Source organism: Aquarana catesbeiana, linkage group LG03 (assembly GCF_042186555.1).
Source record: "Aquarana catesbeiana isolate 2022-GZ linkage group LG03, ASM4218655v1, whole genome shotgun sequence".
Lineage (NCBI taxonomy): Eukaryota > Metazoa > Chordata > Amphibia > Anura > Ranidae > Aquarana > Aquarana catesbeiana.
Genome location: NC_133326.1, coordinates 450,150,025 through 450,166,953, shown reverse-complemented (window position 1 = coordinate 450,166,953; position 16,929 = coordinate 450,150,025). Strand labels below are relative to the sequence as shown.

General features: G+C 41.6%; 2 protein-coding genes across 3 annotated transcripts in view; one reads left to right on the top strand and one right to left on the bottom strand.

The window, feature by feature from the left end:
- Positions 1 to 16,929, top strand: part of HMMR (hyaluronan mediated motility receptor) — a 256,412-nt gene that overhangs the window by 141,532 nt on the left and 97,951 nt on the right. The window lies entirely within an intron of this gene.
- Positions 7,260 to 16,929, bottom strand: part of LOC141132447 (F-box/LRR-repeat protein 3-like) — a 138,873-nt gene continuing 129,203 nt past the window's right edge. For both annotated transcript variants that reach the window (XM_073620831.1, XM_073620832.1), the window contains one exon: positions 7,260 to 10,770. In XM_073620831.1, the coding sequence (XP_073476932.1) occupies positions 10,127 to 10,770 (644 nt within the window). In that variant the 3' untranslated portion in view covers positions 7,260 to 10,126. The remainder of the gene's footprint in view (positions 10,771 to 16,929) is intronic.

Genomic DNA, 16,929 nt, shown 5'->3' with positions numbered 1-16,929 from the left:
AGACCTGCTCTCAGTGTGAATGTGGGCTTAGTAAATGAGTTCTATCCACTTGAATGTTAGGCCTTGGCCCTTCCTATATAGACTGGTTGGTCTTTCTTTCTGTGACCTGTTTTCTGTACTGGATTCCCTTTGGGACCTGTTCCTTCGGGAGGGGTTTCCCACTTTTTTTCTGCTGACCACCTTAGGTTCTTTTCTTCCCTGTTCCCTCTTCCATAGTTTTGGTGGCTTCTCGCCGGCTTGGGTTTGTTCATTCCCTTATTTGAAGTCACTGACCTCTGGTAGTGACCTTCTCTTTTTTTTAATTCAGTAGTTTTTTTATTCTTTTCATAGCAGTACAATTTTTGCATACATTTTATTCCAGATACATAATCTTTCTTCTAGCATTAACCCACCCCCCCAAAAAAAAAAAAGCCAACAACAAAGAAGATTTCCTCCCCCTACTGTATCTCTTCCCCCCCCCCCCCCCCCCCCCCCTCGACCCCAAAAACCCTCCCCGCGTCCTCCCGTCCTCTCCCAATATTGTCCCTTTCCCATATTGATTCATCTTTTGTTTTCATTGTCCCAGGCCTCTAACCAATTTTTCCAAATAGCATCAAATTTATCTCGGCTCCCTCTATGTGTATAAATAAATTCCTCCTTTTTATTATGGTTTCTTTTATTTGTGTTCTCCATTCTTCGACCGTTGGGGGGTATATAGATATCCATTTCTGAGCTATTAGCGTTCATGCCTGAAACAAGCCTCTTGTCATTGCGATATGGGTATATTTTGAAATATTTGGTTCCTCCACTATATTTAATAAACATAAATTTGGGTCTAGTGAAATTTCTATACCTAATGCGCTATTTATGTTTTTAATTATATCCTGACAATATTGATGAAGTTTGGGGCATTTCTACAACATGTGTATTAGATTAGCCGGTGCACCACTACACCGGGGGCATAAGGGGGATTCCCTGTGTTTCCACTTAAATAGTTTTTTGGGGGTATAGTATGATCTATGTGTAATAAAAAGTTGTGTTCATTTTTGAGTAGCTGACAGAGATACCTTTGGGATCGCCGACAAGACCTCCGACCACTGAGCGTCAGTCAGTGCTCCCAGGTCTCGTTCCCACTGCGCCCTGGCCGGCACCGCTACCGCTTCCTTAAATATACACTGCAATAACTCATATATTTTAGAGATAAGTCCCTTCTTTTGATCCCTTTTCTTCAACAATATTGTTATTTAGAGACAAACTTAAATACAGATGTACGGGCCTGGACATGAAAGGCATGTCTAAGCTGGAGATACTGAAAGAATCCCGAATTCCTCAGATATTTGCGCAAATGATTTTATGTTATCGTTTCAAAACAGTTGTTCCACATATCTCAGCCCCTGAATGAAGCCCAAATCCCTCCAATCTCTGCACTTCCTCATAGTTTGCCTTATTTCATATTGGTGTATAGAAAGTATAACCTGTAATGCTAGTAATCTTTTTTTATTGCTAGCCATACCTTATTGAATAGCTCACCTGTCATAAATTTCTTGTCTTTTTGAAAGGTTTTTGTCTCTAGTAGGAACATCAGTGAATATCCCTTACCCAGTGGAAGTAATAACCCCTGTATGGGGTCGTTCTCATCTACAATAGAAAAACCTGAATCGCGCTAAAAATAATGGCAATGAGTGAATAGAATCCTACAAAAGTACTATTGATATAATATACATAAAATACTATACATGTGGTTATAAAGAATATATTGATAAAGATCTCACTGTTCAATATTTTAAACCATTTCAGCAATCATAAAACAGTCCACTCGTGTAAAACAACAGAAGCAGTGCAAAGGTCCACACGAAAGGGAATCTTCAATTGTTGGATAGCAAAAACAAATTGTGATCCACTACCAGTGTAGAAGGGGTTACTCCTTACCAGACATATATGATCCCCCATTACAGAGGATCATAGAAGGCATGTCAGCTGTGTTGGTAAGTGGAAATCCCGTGCTGAGCTCCGGCTGTGCCTCAGACCATCATAGGGGCCTGATCGGTGCCAGATGTGAATAGCATGTAATAAAAAGTAGAGAACTTCGACTGTAAAAACCTTTTAACTTTTATTCTAAAAATGTCAAAAACACACTTACATAAGTATCGATAATCAAGCCTGAAGTCCGTTGTGTCGGCCGAACACATACGGACAGACCCGTCTCTCTGGAGAAAACACACAGACTGGAGGTGACGTCAGCGCGTTGTCCTGCTCCGCCCTATGCGTTTCGTGATAGGTCATGTAATCCTGGGCCCTTCTACACTGGTGGTGGATCACAATTTATTTTTGCTATCCAACAATTGAAGATTCCCTTTCGTGTGGACCTTTGCACTGCTTCTGTTGTTTTACACTGGTGGGCTGTTTTATAATTGCTGAGAGACTTTTTTGGTTTCAAATATTGAACATTGAGATCTTTATCAATATATTCTTTATATCCACATGTATAGTATTTTATGTATATTATATCACTAGTACTTTTTTAGGATTCTATTCACTCATTGCCATTATTTTTAGCGCGATTCAGGTCTTTCTATTTTATTTGAAGTATGTGTGTCATATATTTTGAATTGCTGCTTCTATAGTCACGGTTCACGTTACATTTTTATTTTTCATTTCTTAGCGCAGTTTTATCTTTTCTTTTAGTTCTCATCTACCTCTGTCCAGCCAAAAAATTGCTGGGTTTGTGAAGCCAAAAAAATATTTTTTGGATGTGGGATAGAGAGACCCCCCTCATCTTTAGCCAGCATTAAGGTTGTTAATTTAATATGTGCATATTTTTTCTTCCAAATGAGTTCGCGAAAAAGCGATTCTATCCTTTTAAACCAAAATGCGGCTATCCACATCGGGCAGTTATGAAAAATATACAATAATTGTGTGGCCCAAATCATCTTTATAAGATTGGCTCTGCCAATCACAGTTAATGGGAGTTTGCACCAGGTCAGACATTTATCTTTAAGCCTAGTCAATAGTGGTCTAAGGTTAAGGTCCACATAGTCCCTCACTTTTCGAGTTACCTGGATCCCTAAATACTTAATTTTAGGTTTTATTTAAATTTGGTTATTACTAGATACTTTGACTTTGGTTGCCAGTAGGCTTTCCTTGGCTTCAAGTTGAAAAGGGGAAAAGAAAAACTTTAGGCTAGGTAAAGACATGACAATGTAAACCAATTTTAATATACATGCACAAAATAACAACTGCACAGTGTTATCTAAAGAAACAGAACATGTAATAAATAAAAATTAAAGTGAAGGAGAGCTCTCCTTCATGTGCGTTGGACTGGTAATTTTGCTTTAGAGCATTCACCATATAAGGGGAGCCTGTCCACCATTTTAAACAAAACTACCTAAAATCAGGCATCACAAACTGCCTACTCTTACTTTTTATTATCCAGAAAAAAAGTTGGTGAAGCTTTGCTTGGAAGTCAGGCCTCAGTAACAAACACTGGAGAAGCCAGTGAGTGCCGCAACCCACCTGTTTATCCTAAAATGAATAATGGTTTTGCATGGACTTCTGATGACATAGTGACCTTTGCCAAAGCTCATGAATTAAACAACTCGCTTTTAGATACCCCAAAATTAAACTATTTTGATTTTTTTTTTGTGCACCCAACAGTATCTAATATTAACTTCATGTAGCTTCACCAAACTTTCTGCTTTTTTTTTCTTATTTCTAGTGATGAAACAAGAATTTACCTAAAAGTTTAAAAATAATAAGTCACTAGCTACAAATAATGATTGATGAGACATGGATGAAATGGCGATTATCACTGTCCAGAGTGGATCTGTTATGTTTTTTTATTTGCTTGGATATCTGCATGCATTGGTCTGCAAAGAATTGTACAATTCATGACAAATGGTGGAAATGTTGTCAGATGTGTATGTAAATATACAGGTGATTCACAAATTAGCAATTCATCTGATTCAGTCATTAAAGTATATCTGTAAAGAAATAACATGTACTGTACATTGAAATGCCCACCAGCTATAGATTAAAAGTAACAATAGGGTTAAACCCTATGATACAGCTCATACAAAAGTACATATATGAAAAACCTATACTATACACATACTGTATTCCTCTAATGGGGCTTTAAGGACAACCAAAAAAACCTGAATTGGGATTTTTTTTTTTCATAAAAAAATAGTTTTATTACAATAATTAAAACTGCCTCCATCAATAAAATCCATTGTTGCAAAAAGTTTTGAAAACAAAAGTCTTGTGAGCTGCTATGCTGATGTATTCTTGTTTTAAAACCTCTAAGCAGCCCCCACCTACAAAACAACCTCATATGTGTTCACTGAAAATTAACTAAAAAAAGGTGTGGTACTATTAGTCCTGTGGTGTAAAATCCTTCTAAGGCTCTATTCACATTTGGCGGTTTGGGATCTCGGGCAGAATTGCGATCTCAAATCGCACTGCAATCGCAAAACACATGTTCGGGTGCCATTCATTTTTAATTGCATTTAAAATGCGGTAAGATTTTTGCACAATAAATCGCACGGCAATTGTGGCAAAACCGCATTGCGCAAAGCTTGTCGTCCAAAAAAGAGCAAGAACTTTATAATTGTGGCAAAAGCGCACCACGCTTTAGGTGTCATTGAACATTAATAGCGCCTGAACATGAGTTTTGTGATTGTAGTCTAATTTGAGATCGTGGGCAGAATTGCAGCAATTCTACCTGAGATGCCAAATGTGAACCGAGCCTATCAAACTAGTATTCCATCCATTATACATACTGTACATAAATGCATATGAAAATAAATAAAAATTAAATTACAAATATTTGTGAGCAATTATACCAACCTCGAACGAAAAAAAAATCTAAATAAACTCATAAACGTCTCTATCAAAGAAATATCCACTGTGTTCTACAGTGCTTCTTATACTTCTTCCAGCCACCAATAATGTGTATACTTTTTGCTTGATTTGCAGATATGTGATTGATCGATCAAAAAATAAAACCAATGAAATGATAAAAGTTTCTAATAAAGCACTGTCAATTGTCTCTTCAATAGTTCATTCTATACTTCCCCTAACCACTAATGCTGGGCATGTTTCCACTTGCTGCCCTTCACCAGGTGTACTCTCACCTGACAGCTTTGACCCCCGACTGAATGTAAGGTAAAAAAAAAACGTGTATCCCCTCAAATATTCCTCAACTCCTACTGGATTCTTTAAGCTGGATGCTCTCCTTTGCAGCAAGGTTTTCTTCCTTATTCAATTTTCTAGACAGTATCCCTTTAAGACTCAAGCCAACTTCTTAAAGTGGAGTTCCACCCAAAAGTGGAACTTCGGCTCATTTGTCTCCTTCCCCCCTCCGATGCCACATTTGGCACCTTTCGGGGGGCAGATGTGTTCCCACTTCAGAAGTGTTCCCACTTCCAGGAGACCAGGCTGTGGCGAATTCCGTCAGCAGCTCTGCTCCCTCCTCCTTCCCCCGCCACAGGGCCATTAGGAGAGCGCAGCGGTGCCTCGGGCATGCGCAGTAGCGATCTGGCGTGAAGCCGTAATACTTCACTACCGGGTTCCATTACCAGCAATGGTGGCGGCAGCACCCGACAGCTGATGGAAACATCAGCTTCGGTGCCGACATCGCTGGACTCCAGGACAGGTAAGTGTCCTATTATTAAGTTAGGAGCTGCAGTATGTGTAGCTGCTGGCTTTTCATTTTTGCAGGGGTGGGCAGACCTCCGCTTTAAGAAAAGTACTCAATAGTGTATCACCTTTAAAACCATATTTATTCAAACCCCAAATTTAAAGCCACTCACATTGTGCAGGTGCTAAGTCACAAACAATTGTAAGCATATGCAGCAGTATAGCTTTTCCATACATCAGCATGTAGCAATACATAGGAAGCTGTATTCAGACTGCTGTGCATGATAACGTCATCCAAACCTCATCCCTACATATTTTGTCATCGGGTCCCATGACTTCCCGCTGAAGACTCACTCGAAAGAGTGATCAAAGTAGGGTGGTGACTCCCGCCCTTTAATCCCGCAAATGGGCCAAAAACTATTTACTCCTTGATGTGGGTAAGATGGCGCTCAGGTGTTGCAGCCCCCAGCGTTCTGGAACGTGCATGTGCAACATCACGCCGCACCAGGGTCCACTTCCGGTCCTGGGTGACAACGCTTCTGGAACAGTGCATTTTATTGATTTGTAATAATTCATTTTATTGATAGATGTAATTTTAAGGACTGTAATAAAATTCGTTTTTTTTTATGAGAAATTGACTTTAAGGGCAACCACAAAAGTGATAAGTCCCATTAGAGGAATATAGTATGCAATTGTTAGGGATGGTGGCAACTTCCACCCACAACTGAGTTGACTATATATCTGTATGAAAAACCCATTCAGGTTCATAGCATAAAAATGAGGGTCCACAACATACACTATATTGTCAAAAGTATTGGGACACCTGCCTTTACATGAACATTAATGGCATCCCAGTCTTAGTCCATAGGGTTCAATATTGAGTTGGCCCACCCTTTGCAATTATAACAGCTTCAACTCTTCTGGGAAGGCTGCCTACAAGGTTTAGGAGTGTGTCTGTGGGAATGTTTGACCATTCTTCCAGAAGCACATTTGTGAGGTCAGGCACTGATGTGGTCAAGAAGGCCTGGCTCGCAGTCTTTGCTCTAATGCATCCCAAAGGTGTTCTATCAAGTTGAGGTCAGGACTCTGTGCAGGCCAGTCAAGTTCCTCCACCCCAAACTTGCTCATCCATCTTTATGGACTTTGCTTTGTGCTCTGGTTTGCAGTCCTGTTGAAACAGGAAGGGGCTATCCCCAAACTTCCCACAAAGTTGGGAGCATGAAATTGTCCAAAATGTCTTGGTATGCTGACTCCTTCAATTTTCTCTTCACTGGAACTAGGGGGCTAAGCCCAACCCCTGAAAAACAACCCCACACCCTAATCCCCCCCCTCCACCAAATGATTTTGGACCAGAGCACAAAGCATGGTCCATAAAAACATGGATGAGCAAGTTTGGGGTGGAGGAACTTGACTAGCCTGCACAGAGTCCTGATCTCAACCCAATAGAATACCTTTGGGATGAATTAGAGCAGAGACTGCGAGCCAGGCCTTCTCGTCCAACATCAGTGCCTGACCTCACAAATGCGTTTCTGGAAGAATGGTCAAGCATTCCCATAGACACACTCCTAAACCTTGTGGACAGCCTTCCCAGAAGAGTTGAAGCTGTTAGAGCTGCAAAGGGTGGGCCAACTCAATATTGAACCCTACGGACTAAGACTGGGATGCCATTAAAGTTCATATGTGTGTGCAAAGACAGGCATACCAATACTTTTGACAATATAGTGTACATTTTGAAGACTGCGCATTTTATACAGCAGTTAGTACAATGCATCACAAGTTGAGAACATATAGGAGATCAAAGGAGATACAAAAAAAAAAATTACGTCAATTATTTTTTCACATACCACTTGGCTGCGTTATAATTTACAAATATTTTTACTGTGCCTATATTACATAGACTACCAATCAGTCTCCAGACATGTGTCAACAGTTATCTCTGCATTTGTGAGAAAGGTTACTCAACACATCCTTACACAATGCCTAAATGTATTTTTCGGCAAGGGGCAAACTTTTTTATGCTCTATAGATATCCCTCCCAGTGGTTCTCAAAAGACATACATTTTTTCCAGGTTATAAATACAAGGAGCCGGCTTTTTGCTGCACTGAAACCTCAAGTGATTTGGCTACTAAATAAATAAGTTGAACATTTTGCAATATATTTTAGGATACTGGTAGGTATGTTATCTCTGAGATTTCTTCCTTCTAGAATTGGTAATTTCTATAAAAAGCCTCCAGTCTACAGTTCCGCCAATTCAAACATGAATTATTAGCTTAATAAATCCATTGAAAGATGCACAAAAGAATGAGATAGCCCAGTTGTTCCAACCATTTTTTCACTTGCATACCCACTTGGCAGCCATTACGGGGTGGGGCTAGTAGCTACGGGCTGAACTGCTGATGAACAGCAATCTTATAGTGTTAGCACCCACTATGCATCCTGTTTCTGCCCATAACACCAGTTTTGCACTGCTCTGTCGCTCTTAGGTGGGGTGGTATTAGGTCATTGAGAACCAATGAGATACATATAAGGCAGAACTATGAAAATAGTTACATACTGTATCAATAGACCTGCAAAAACGTCTAGTGGGTTTTTAAACATTCCTAGGCCATATTACATGGATCAGTGTCATAAATATGTAAAAGCATTTACAGTTATTTACATCAACTGGCTAAAGATTAGCCTTCACAAACTTTTCTACTATAACAATTAACAAGATCTCATCATAATTTTTTTTTTTTTCTCCACCAAAAAAAAAAAAAAAAAAGATCTCATCATAATTTAATCAAATTAGACTGTATCCAATAACTGTATGCACACAAAATCCTTCTTAAAGGGTCTGAACGATGCTGATTTTTGTTGCAAACTACTTGTCAACAAAAATAAGAGCCTCCAAATGCCTGATAGACAAAGTGGTCTCCCTTCAGGACACAGAAGTCCTCTTCTCTGCAAAACTTCTGCATCTGGAGGGGATGGGATGCAGGTTCATAGTAAAGTGGAGGCAATGGTTGACTGGCTCTGACTAAATACCCAGTGAATACTTTTGCTTTACACATCGTGTGATCTTTCCTGCAACCTGACCTAGAAGTAGGATACTACTCCAGCCAGTTAAGTATCTGGACCCTTTTAGTTCTATCCATAGGTTGGATATGGTAATGAAGAGGTCTGAAAAGAGTATTTTTCCATCAATAACACAGATCGCAATAAGAGTTTGGCTCTGAGTTTCCTCATCCTATCCAAACCTAAAAATAAAAACAAGACATTGGCAAGTAATTTATAGGGTTTTCCATATAGTTTAAAATGGTAATACAGCCTGCCCCCAAAATTTGGAGGCCATGTCTGACCCTATTCTATGGGACATGGCCTTACATTATATGTGGATAGGGGTGGTAGAGTTGCTCTAGGTTTGGGTACATTTTTGGTGGATTATTTTGAATGTATTATTGTTTAAAAGTGCAAACTAGAGCCTTACAAATTAGCTCAGCAACAACAAATTCAGATTTGAACTTTATAGCAATGTGATGAATTATTTATATAATGTTGTCTATGATTTCCATTCTGGGGCAGGGAAAACTGTACAAAATGCTCTAAAATTTAAAGTCATATTAAACCTTTATCATTCAAATAAATGTTTCCACTAGGCCCAATTTTTAAGCAAGTCTAATTTTTATTATGCTTGCAAATACTTCTTTTACTTTACAAAACTGGAGGTGTCGCTGTCTCTTGCTCAGCATTTCCCCAAAATTCCAGCTGGGGAATATACACAGTGAACATCTCTGAAGGACCAACTTTTGTACTGCACATGAGTTAACATGCTAGAACCAAGATTAGGACACCAGCTATCAATCACGAGCTGGTGGATGCCACCTGCACATGTCTGCTTGTGGTGTCTCAGTCCGGAGCATGTATCATGCATGTGGAAGTGGCTACACTGGTTTTCCAGGAAAAACCCTGCCGGGCAATGTAGCCATCCCATATAAATAAGTGTCCTTTCCCATATACAGAATTTTAGCTTCCAGACGACACATGGCCCTAAAAAGGAAGACATTCAAAAGGTCTGACAGCATGTACAGTAAGTGTGACTTACAGATTATAAATTAGGTTTATTAACACCTTAAGGTAACCTTATGGTCCAAATCCCTTATCGTTTATTTTTTAATAAAATGTTACATGAGAATACAATAAACATTTATAAGTGCACTGACTATATTATAAACAACTGACCGTCATAAAGTGCCTTAATGTTAAGCAATTAGCAAATAATTTTTTTGTTTTTACAAGTAAATTTACAAAGGATATAGCTAGCACATTCCTAAATAATAAACTGCTTGATTTTTGATACTGGGGTAGGATCAGTTCCTGTATTTTTTCATGCTGACTGGCCTTCTGCTTTGTAAGGATTATGTAAATGTCTAATTGTATTTCATTGTTTGTGCCAACTTATCTATGTATCAAAGAATTATTGCATAGTAAGCTAAAGCAACAAGCATCCTAAAAAGATGTCCTGTTAGTCTACCAAGTAGGCATCATATCTGGAAACCACATTCTCCCTAGATGCTTTGAAACTTCAAAATGGATTTGCTCCAAGTTGTATTTGTTGTCTGGAATGAGCACTTCTTCCATAATGGACAGTTGAGTTAGTCTCCTTCCACACATTTTTACAAACTCAACAAATGCACTGCAGGAAACTTCACACTCTCCAAGGCCAATGGCCGTCAAATTTTTGCAACGGTCAGCAATGCAGATGAGTTCATCGTCCAAAGGCTGAAGTCCATTCGCACAAACCACCAGCTCAATCAAGCGAGGACAGTTCATACCTATACGGCCCAACATAGCCTTACTTACAGCACGACCAAAGTAAAGATGAGTTACCGGAGTCTCTTCTCTGAAAAATGGATCAAATTCTTCTTCATACAGAAAGAAGTACATAACAATATTGACCTTGGGTGAATGCTTGATGAGTGCATCCCAGCTTTGCTTTTTTATTGTGTGAAACTGTGTCTGGCCAGGGTTTTCACTTACAACATCAATACGAAGATGCTCAAGACGCACATGTTTCTCAGAGGAAAGAGCCAATAGCAATTCATCACTTAGAAGATGGTAGTTTAGGGCAAGTTCTCGAAGGCCATGACACTGATCAGCTACACACAAAATTCCTGTTGGCAGCAAAGATAGTAAACAATAGATTATTACAAGCATTACAAAAACTCAAAAATTCTATTAGATATATACCTTTGAATTTATTGATTACCTCCTCTACTCCTTCCCAATCTGACATTGCCTAACTTTGGAGGAGTGGAGTTTCTGAACAGAGGCTACAATTACACCTTTCATGGAAAAAAAAAAATGAATGTTTGCTCTTTGAATTAAAGAAAGAATATGAATAAATTGTTTGCGCACCTTACACAGGCAGATGCTACATCTTATGATTACATTATGAGTACATTTAATTAATCTTCTTAAAGAGCCCAGAGTTCAACCATTATTGCATATGTAGTATTTTAAAGCGGGAGTCCACCTAAACCGCCAAAAAAAAAAAAATATTAAAAGCCAGCAGCTACAAATACTGCAGCTGCTGACTTTTAATAAATGGCCACTTACCTGTCCCAGGGTCCAGCGATGTCGGCAGGCGACGCCGAGAACCCGCTCGGTTCTCGGCAGCTGCCGCCGCCATCCTAGGTGAGGGAATCATGAAGTGAAGCGTTGTGGCTTCACTTCCCGGTTCCCTACTGCGCATTCGCGCGAGTCGCGCTGCGCATCGTAACTGGTCCCCGCTATCTCCTGGGAGCTGTGTGTTTCCCAGGAGACAACGTGGAGGGACAGGAAGAGGCGTAGACTCCCATGGGAGTTTATGCCGTAAGTGGGTGCAAATACCTGTCTTAGACAGGTATCTGCACCCCCCTCCCCCCTGAAAGGTGCCAAATGTGACACCGGAGGGGGGGAGGGTTCCGAAAAGCGGAAGTTCCATTTTTGTGTGGAACTCCGCTTTAAGTCCTGATGAAGGGGGACTTCTCTTAACGCTGAAACAAGTTGGTGGTTTTGTTTCATGTCATCTTGCTTATGAATTAAAGGGCTTTTACTTTGGGCTCTAAGGACCAGTGTTGTTGTGCCATCTTTCCCTTCCTTATTTTACAATTCTCTCATGACAAGTGTAATTAAAGGTACTTCATATTGGGAAGGTAGTTTTGTTAGGAGGTGTCAGATAGTTAAGAAAGAAGATGCAGTAGGAATTTGAAAAGGATTTCCTAAACTGGACAGTGCAGGAAGGTTTAGCCAAAAGCATGGCCAACTATTTAATCTGAAGTGGGTAAAATTTAATTTATTTAGTTTTGGTTATAAACAGTGTAAAAAGATAGTGTGCTATCTATAAAAAGAAGGCAAAACAAAGCAAAGCACACCAAATAGCACAGGTAAATCACATTTTAATAAAAAAAAATTATAAAATTGCACTTGCAAAACAATGATTTGATCAGGACACTGTGGGAGACCAGGTCACATCAACAGTTGCCATAATCACTCTCACTAGGCAGCCGGCACAAGCAAAGGTAAAAGCAGATATGAGGCCTCTGGAGTAAACAATGAGGGCCGATTCACACCTGGATTCCTGCGAATTCCCATGCAATGCAGTTTTGCAGCCTATTCATTTCATCAGAATGCAGAAAAAGTAGTGCATGCACTACTTTTTAAAAATGTGCTGCACCAAATCGCATGGTACTGTGGCACTGCATTTGCAATCTGCGTTTGGGGTGCTGTTAACATGTTTTGGGACCGTGGCCCTTCATCAGAGTGAAGAAATAAGGTACTAAGAATTATCACTGGTGTAAATTCTTGTTTTCATACTAACAATTGTCATTCCCGGGCGCATGGAGAGGAAGGATACCTGATAGTTTGGCTCCCGCTCCCGTCCTATGAACGGCACACAGAACCGCCGACAGAGCGTCCATCGGCCTACCATATCAGCAGGGGAGGCTGCAGTAATACCCCCCGCATGGCGGGGACCCAGAAATCCAGGGAAATCGGCAGTTATTTCCCCACGAGGGGACTGGACAACAAGGCCGCGCTGGCCTCCAAGATGGTGGCGACCCGCTCGGCGGCAGCACAGGCAGCATACACTGCCTCCAAGGTACAGGCCGCACACCCCCCTCACTCACCCCAGTCACCAGAATCAGAATCCCATCGCCCAAGGAGTCCCTCGCACTCTAGAAGCCCCTTTCCTCCTCGTCACAGCCAGGGGGAAAGCTGGGACATGGAGGCCTATATTAAGGCACATCAGCAGGCTGGGGAGATCAGTGACCTCCGCAAAGATATAGGCCACCGCATAGAAGATATTGAGTCCACTGTAGAGGAATCAGTCACCAGAATCTCAGAGCATGAGCACATTTTGCAGGAGCACACTAACCAAATCCAACAACTGTTTTATGGTCTGGATGACCAAGAGAACAGAAGCTGTCGCAACAATATCCGCATCCGCAGATTGCCAGAGTCAGTGGAAAATAAAGGTTTAGCAATGGCGGCCGCCACTATGTTTAATCAGTTGCTGAACAAGCCTAAAGAGACACCACTTGAAATAGACAGGATCCACAGATCCCTCGGACCCCGCAACCCCAACCCGGCTTACCCCAGAGATGTCTTTTGCCGCATACAGTTTTTAAATGTGAAATCTGACATTATGCAGGCAGCTCGTTCCCAGGAATCCATTTTGTTCAATGACACCCCTGTCATGTTTCTGACAGGTCTATCAATACAGACCCTGCTCATGCGGAAAGCCCTGAAACCGGTAACCGATGCTTTACAAGCCAAGCAGATCAAATACAGGTGGGGGTTCCCTTTCCCTTCTCCGCATCCCATAATGGCAAGTCGGCTATCTTTCATACACTCGGGGACCTGGCTAACTTCTTGGGAACTTTTGAACTTCCACAAATCCAGGTTCCAGATTGGCCCCTCAGATCAGCAACCCCAGGCCTCCCTCTCTCCTCTGGATGGGAAAAGCAAGCCAAAAAGAAACGCTCTTGATCCCGCACTTCCAAATCCCCGGCAGAATGAAACATCACCCTCCCCACCGGCCGGTGGAAATCTTATCCTCTTAATTTAACTGTGACTTGATTTTTTCTCCTCTGGCTTTGCTCCCTTTTTTCCCTCTGTGACCCAGGATCCCGGGTGAGGCGAGTGACCCTCACAGATGGTCATTCTCCCCAGAAAGGAGGAGGAGATGATCTCATCAGTTTTTACAGCTGTCCTCAGGGTTTAGTTTCAAACGTTTTGCACATGTTATAAGTTTTTGTTTTATATGTGTTATCATATGCATATTGTTAGATATTTGGTGACCCTGTGAATGCCACATCTAGCTCGATTACCAATGATTCAGTTAGATTACGGTGCTGTTTGCAATATTTGATAATAATTAGACACAATTAGGATGGAGGCAGAGCTCCCCTGGTCAGACCAAACACGTTCCCCACAATAGGGTTAGCAGAGTCTTCACTGCCCCTGTATTTGAAATGTATTTTAGTTTTAATCTGTAGTGCCCATTACATCTACCCCAAAATGGACACTAGAGGGAGCAGTCTCCCTATAGATAGCAGCAACATGCTCAGTCATAAGCAATGCACCAAACTGATGTACTGCTCCCTAAGACACCTTTCCCAAATCTACTTTGCACTCAACCTGCACATAGTTCTACCATACTTATTGCCGTTTCAGTGCATACATTCCATACCTTTCCTTCTTTATCTCAATTCCTTCCTCCTCTCTTCTCACCCTCTCGTCTCAGCTCAACAACTCAACATTAGGCCCTCTCACCTCAGGACCCACAGATATTGGTTACACTGTCTCACGTTCCCCACACTATGTCGTCTGCCTTAGAGTTTAAGATATCCTCACTAAATTGCTGAGGATTTAATACACCCGAAAAACGAAGGCAGATACTACATCTTTTCCACAAAGCCAAAACGCAAATACTGTTATTACAGGAAACTCACTTTCGCTCAGACACAGTCCCATCACTTCCAGACAAACACTTCACTACATGGTTTCACAGCACTAATCCCGTATCTAGAAGGAAAGGGGTTTCATTGGCCTTCCACAGCTCCTTCGCCCCAGAGATGCTCGATTCTGACATAGATCCGGAGGGCAGGTTCTTGTTTTTGAAATTGCAATATTTACAGAATGTTTTTACAATTGCCAATGTTTATCTACCAAATCAGGAGCAGCTCCACTTCCTTTCCTCTGTGACAGCCCGCCTGTAGGCCTTTGGGACTCCCAATTTAATCTTAGGGGCTGACTTCAATGTCCCCCTCATTCCGAGACTCATCCACTGGTAAGTCACACATTACACCCTCCTCACTAGCTAAAATATGTACCATACTAACGGAGTTGTCCCTAGTTGACACGTGGCGGCTCCTACACCCTGCTGAGAGAGACTACACATATTACTCCCCTGCACATAAATCTTACAGCAGAATAGATTATATTTTTCTTACACAAACATTATTGGATCTAGACCCTGCTTGTGGGAAAATTATGGTCAGACCACGCTCCGCTACACGTCTCACTTGGAGACTGAACGATAACCTACTGAATGACACTGTGTGCACTGCTGCAGTGTCTAAAGCCATTACAGACTTTTTCCAGACCCACATACAAGACGAGACTTCTGAATAAATGGGAGACTTTGAAATGTGTGTTACAAGGGATCTTCATTCAACATGGCTCCAGACTGAAAAAAGCCCGCACAGAGGACATACATAGCCTCTTCTCCCTGATCGCCTCTCTCGAAACCACACATAAACGCACCTTAGATCCCAAAACATTAGTTGAACTTTCTAATGCAAGGAGGGACCTACTGCACCTCTTCACAGAAAGTTTGTTGACAGCCTGTAACAAAGGACGCCACGTACATTACTCCCAAGCTAATAAATGTGGGAAACATCTAGCACGGGTTATTCACCCCAGACAACAGAGACAAAACATCCCCCACATTATATCCCCATCCCAGCAAAAGAAATACAAGAACTCCGAAATTGTTTCCGAATTCAAGGATTTCTATTCCTCGCTTTATAACCTCCCCCCACCCGGGACACAGACTTCACTACCCTCATTGGACCTTCACCAATATATACAGGACACAGCATTACCTGGAATATCCCCTTCAGAAGCGGACACTCTGGAACAACCCGTAACCTCCTTCGACTTTTTACTCACGATCAAAGGTCTTAAGAATGGCAAAAGTCCAGGCCCAGACGGATATACTCCCCAGTTTTACAAAATGTTTGCGCAACAACTATCCCCGATCATGGCACGAGCATTCGAGGAAGTGGACGAGACGCACCCTTTACCATCACAACTCCTCCAAGCCCAGATAGTAGTACTACCCAAACCCGGAAAAGACCATTCACACTGCAGCAATTATAGGCCCATATCCCTATTGAATATCGATCTCAAGCTCTTCTCCAAAATTATAGCCACACGTCTAGCTCCCCTGCTTCCTTCCATAATCCATAGTGACCAAGTAGGATTTATTCCGGGCTGGGAAGCTAGGGATAACACCACAAAAACCCTACGCCTCATATCATATGCCAAACACCACAACATCCCCACTTGCTTACTGGCGTGTGACGCTGAGAAAGCTTTTGATAGAGTTAGCTGGCCCTTCTTACAGGCATCCCTACATCAAATAGGTCTAGGCCCCAGGATATTGACTAAAATAATGTCACTATACTCAAATCCCTCAGCAAAAGTAATGGCCAACGGTGAGTCCTCAGAGGTCTTCGGGATAAGAAATGGCACAAAGCAGGGATGCCCGTTATCGCCGTTATTGTTTGCGCCCACCGTTGAACATCTGGCCCAAGCCATTCGCGGTAATGACTCTATTCACGGGATCCCCACACCCTCAGCCCCCTGCAAATTATCACTCTACACAGATGACTTTCTTCTCTATGTCACTCAGCCACAAGTTAGAATCCCTGCCATTCTGCTGGAGCTTGACCGCTTCGGAGCACATAGCAACTTCAGATTTAACATTGCCAAGACAGAGCCCTGAACATATCTCTTGCACCGAAAGCTGTAGCCCTTATTCAGGAAAATTTTCCTTTCCGCTGGCAATCACGCTTGGTTAAGTATTTGGGGACTGAGATCCCTAAAGACCTACAAGACTTATACGCCTTGAATTGTAGCCCTATGCTCACAAAAATCTGACGTTCTCTAGAATCCTGGCATAATCTCAAGCTTACATGGTGGGGGCGAATGAATGTCAAAGTAGACATTCTACCTAAATTGCTCTATTTGTTTCAAACATTACCCATAATCCTACCCAACGC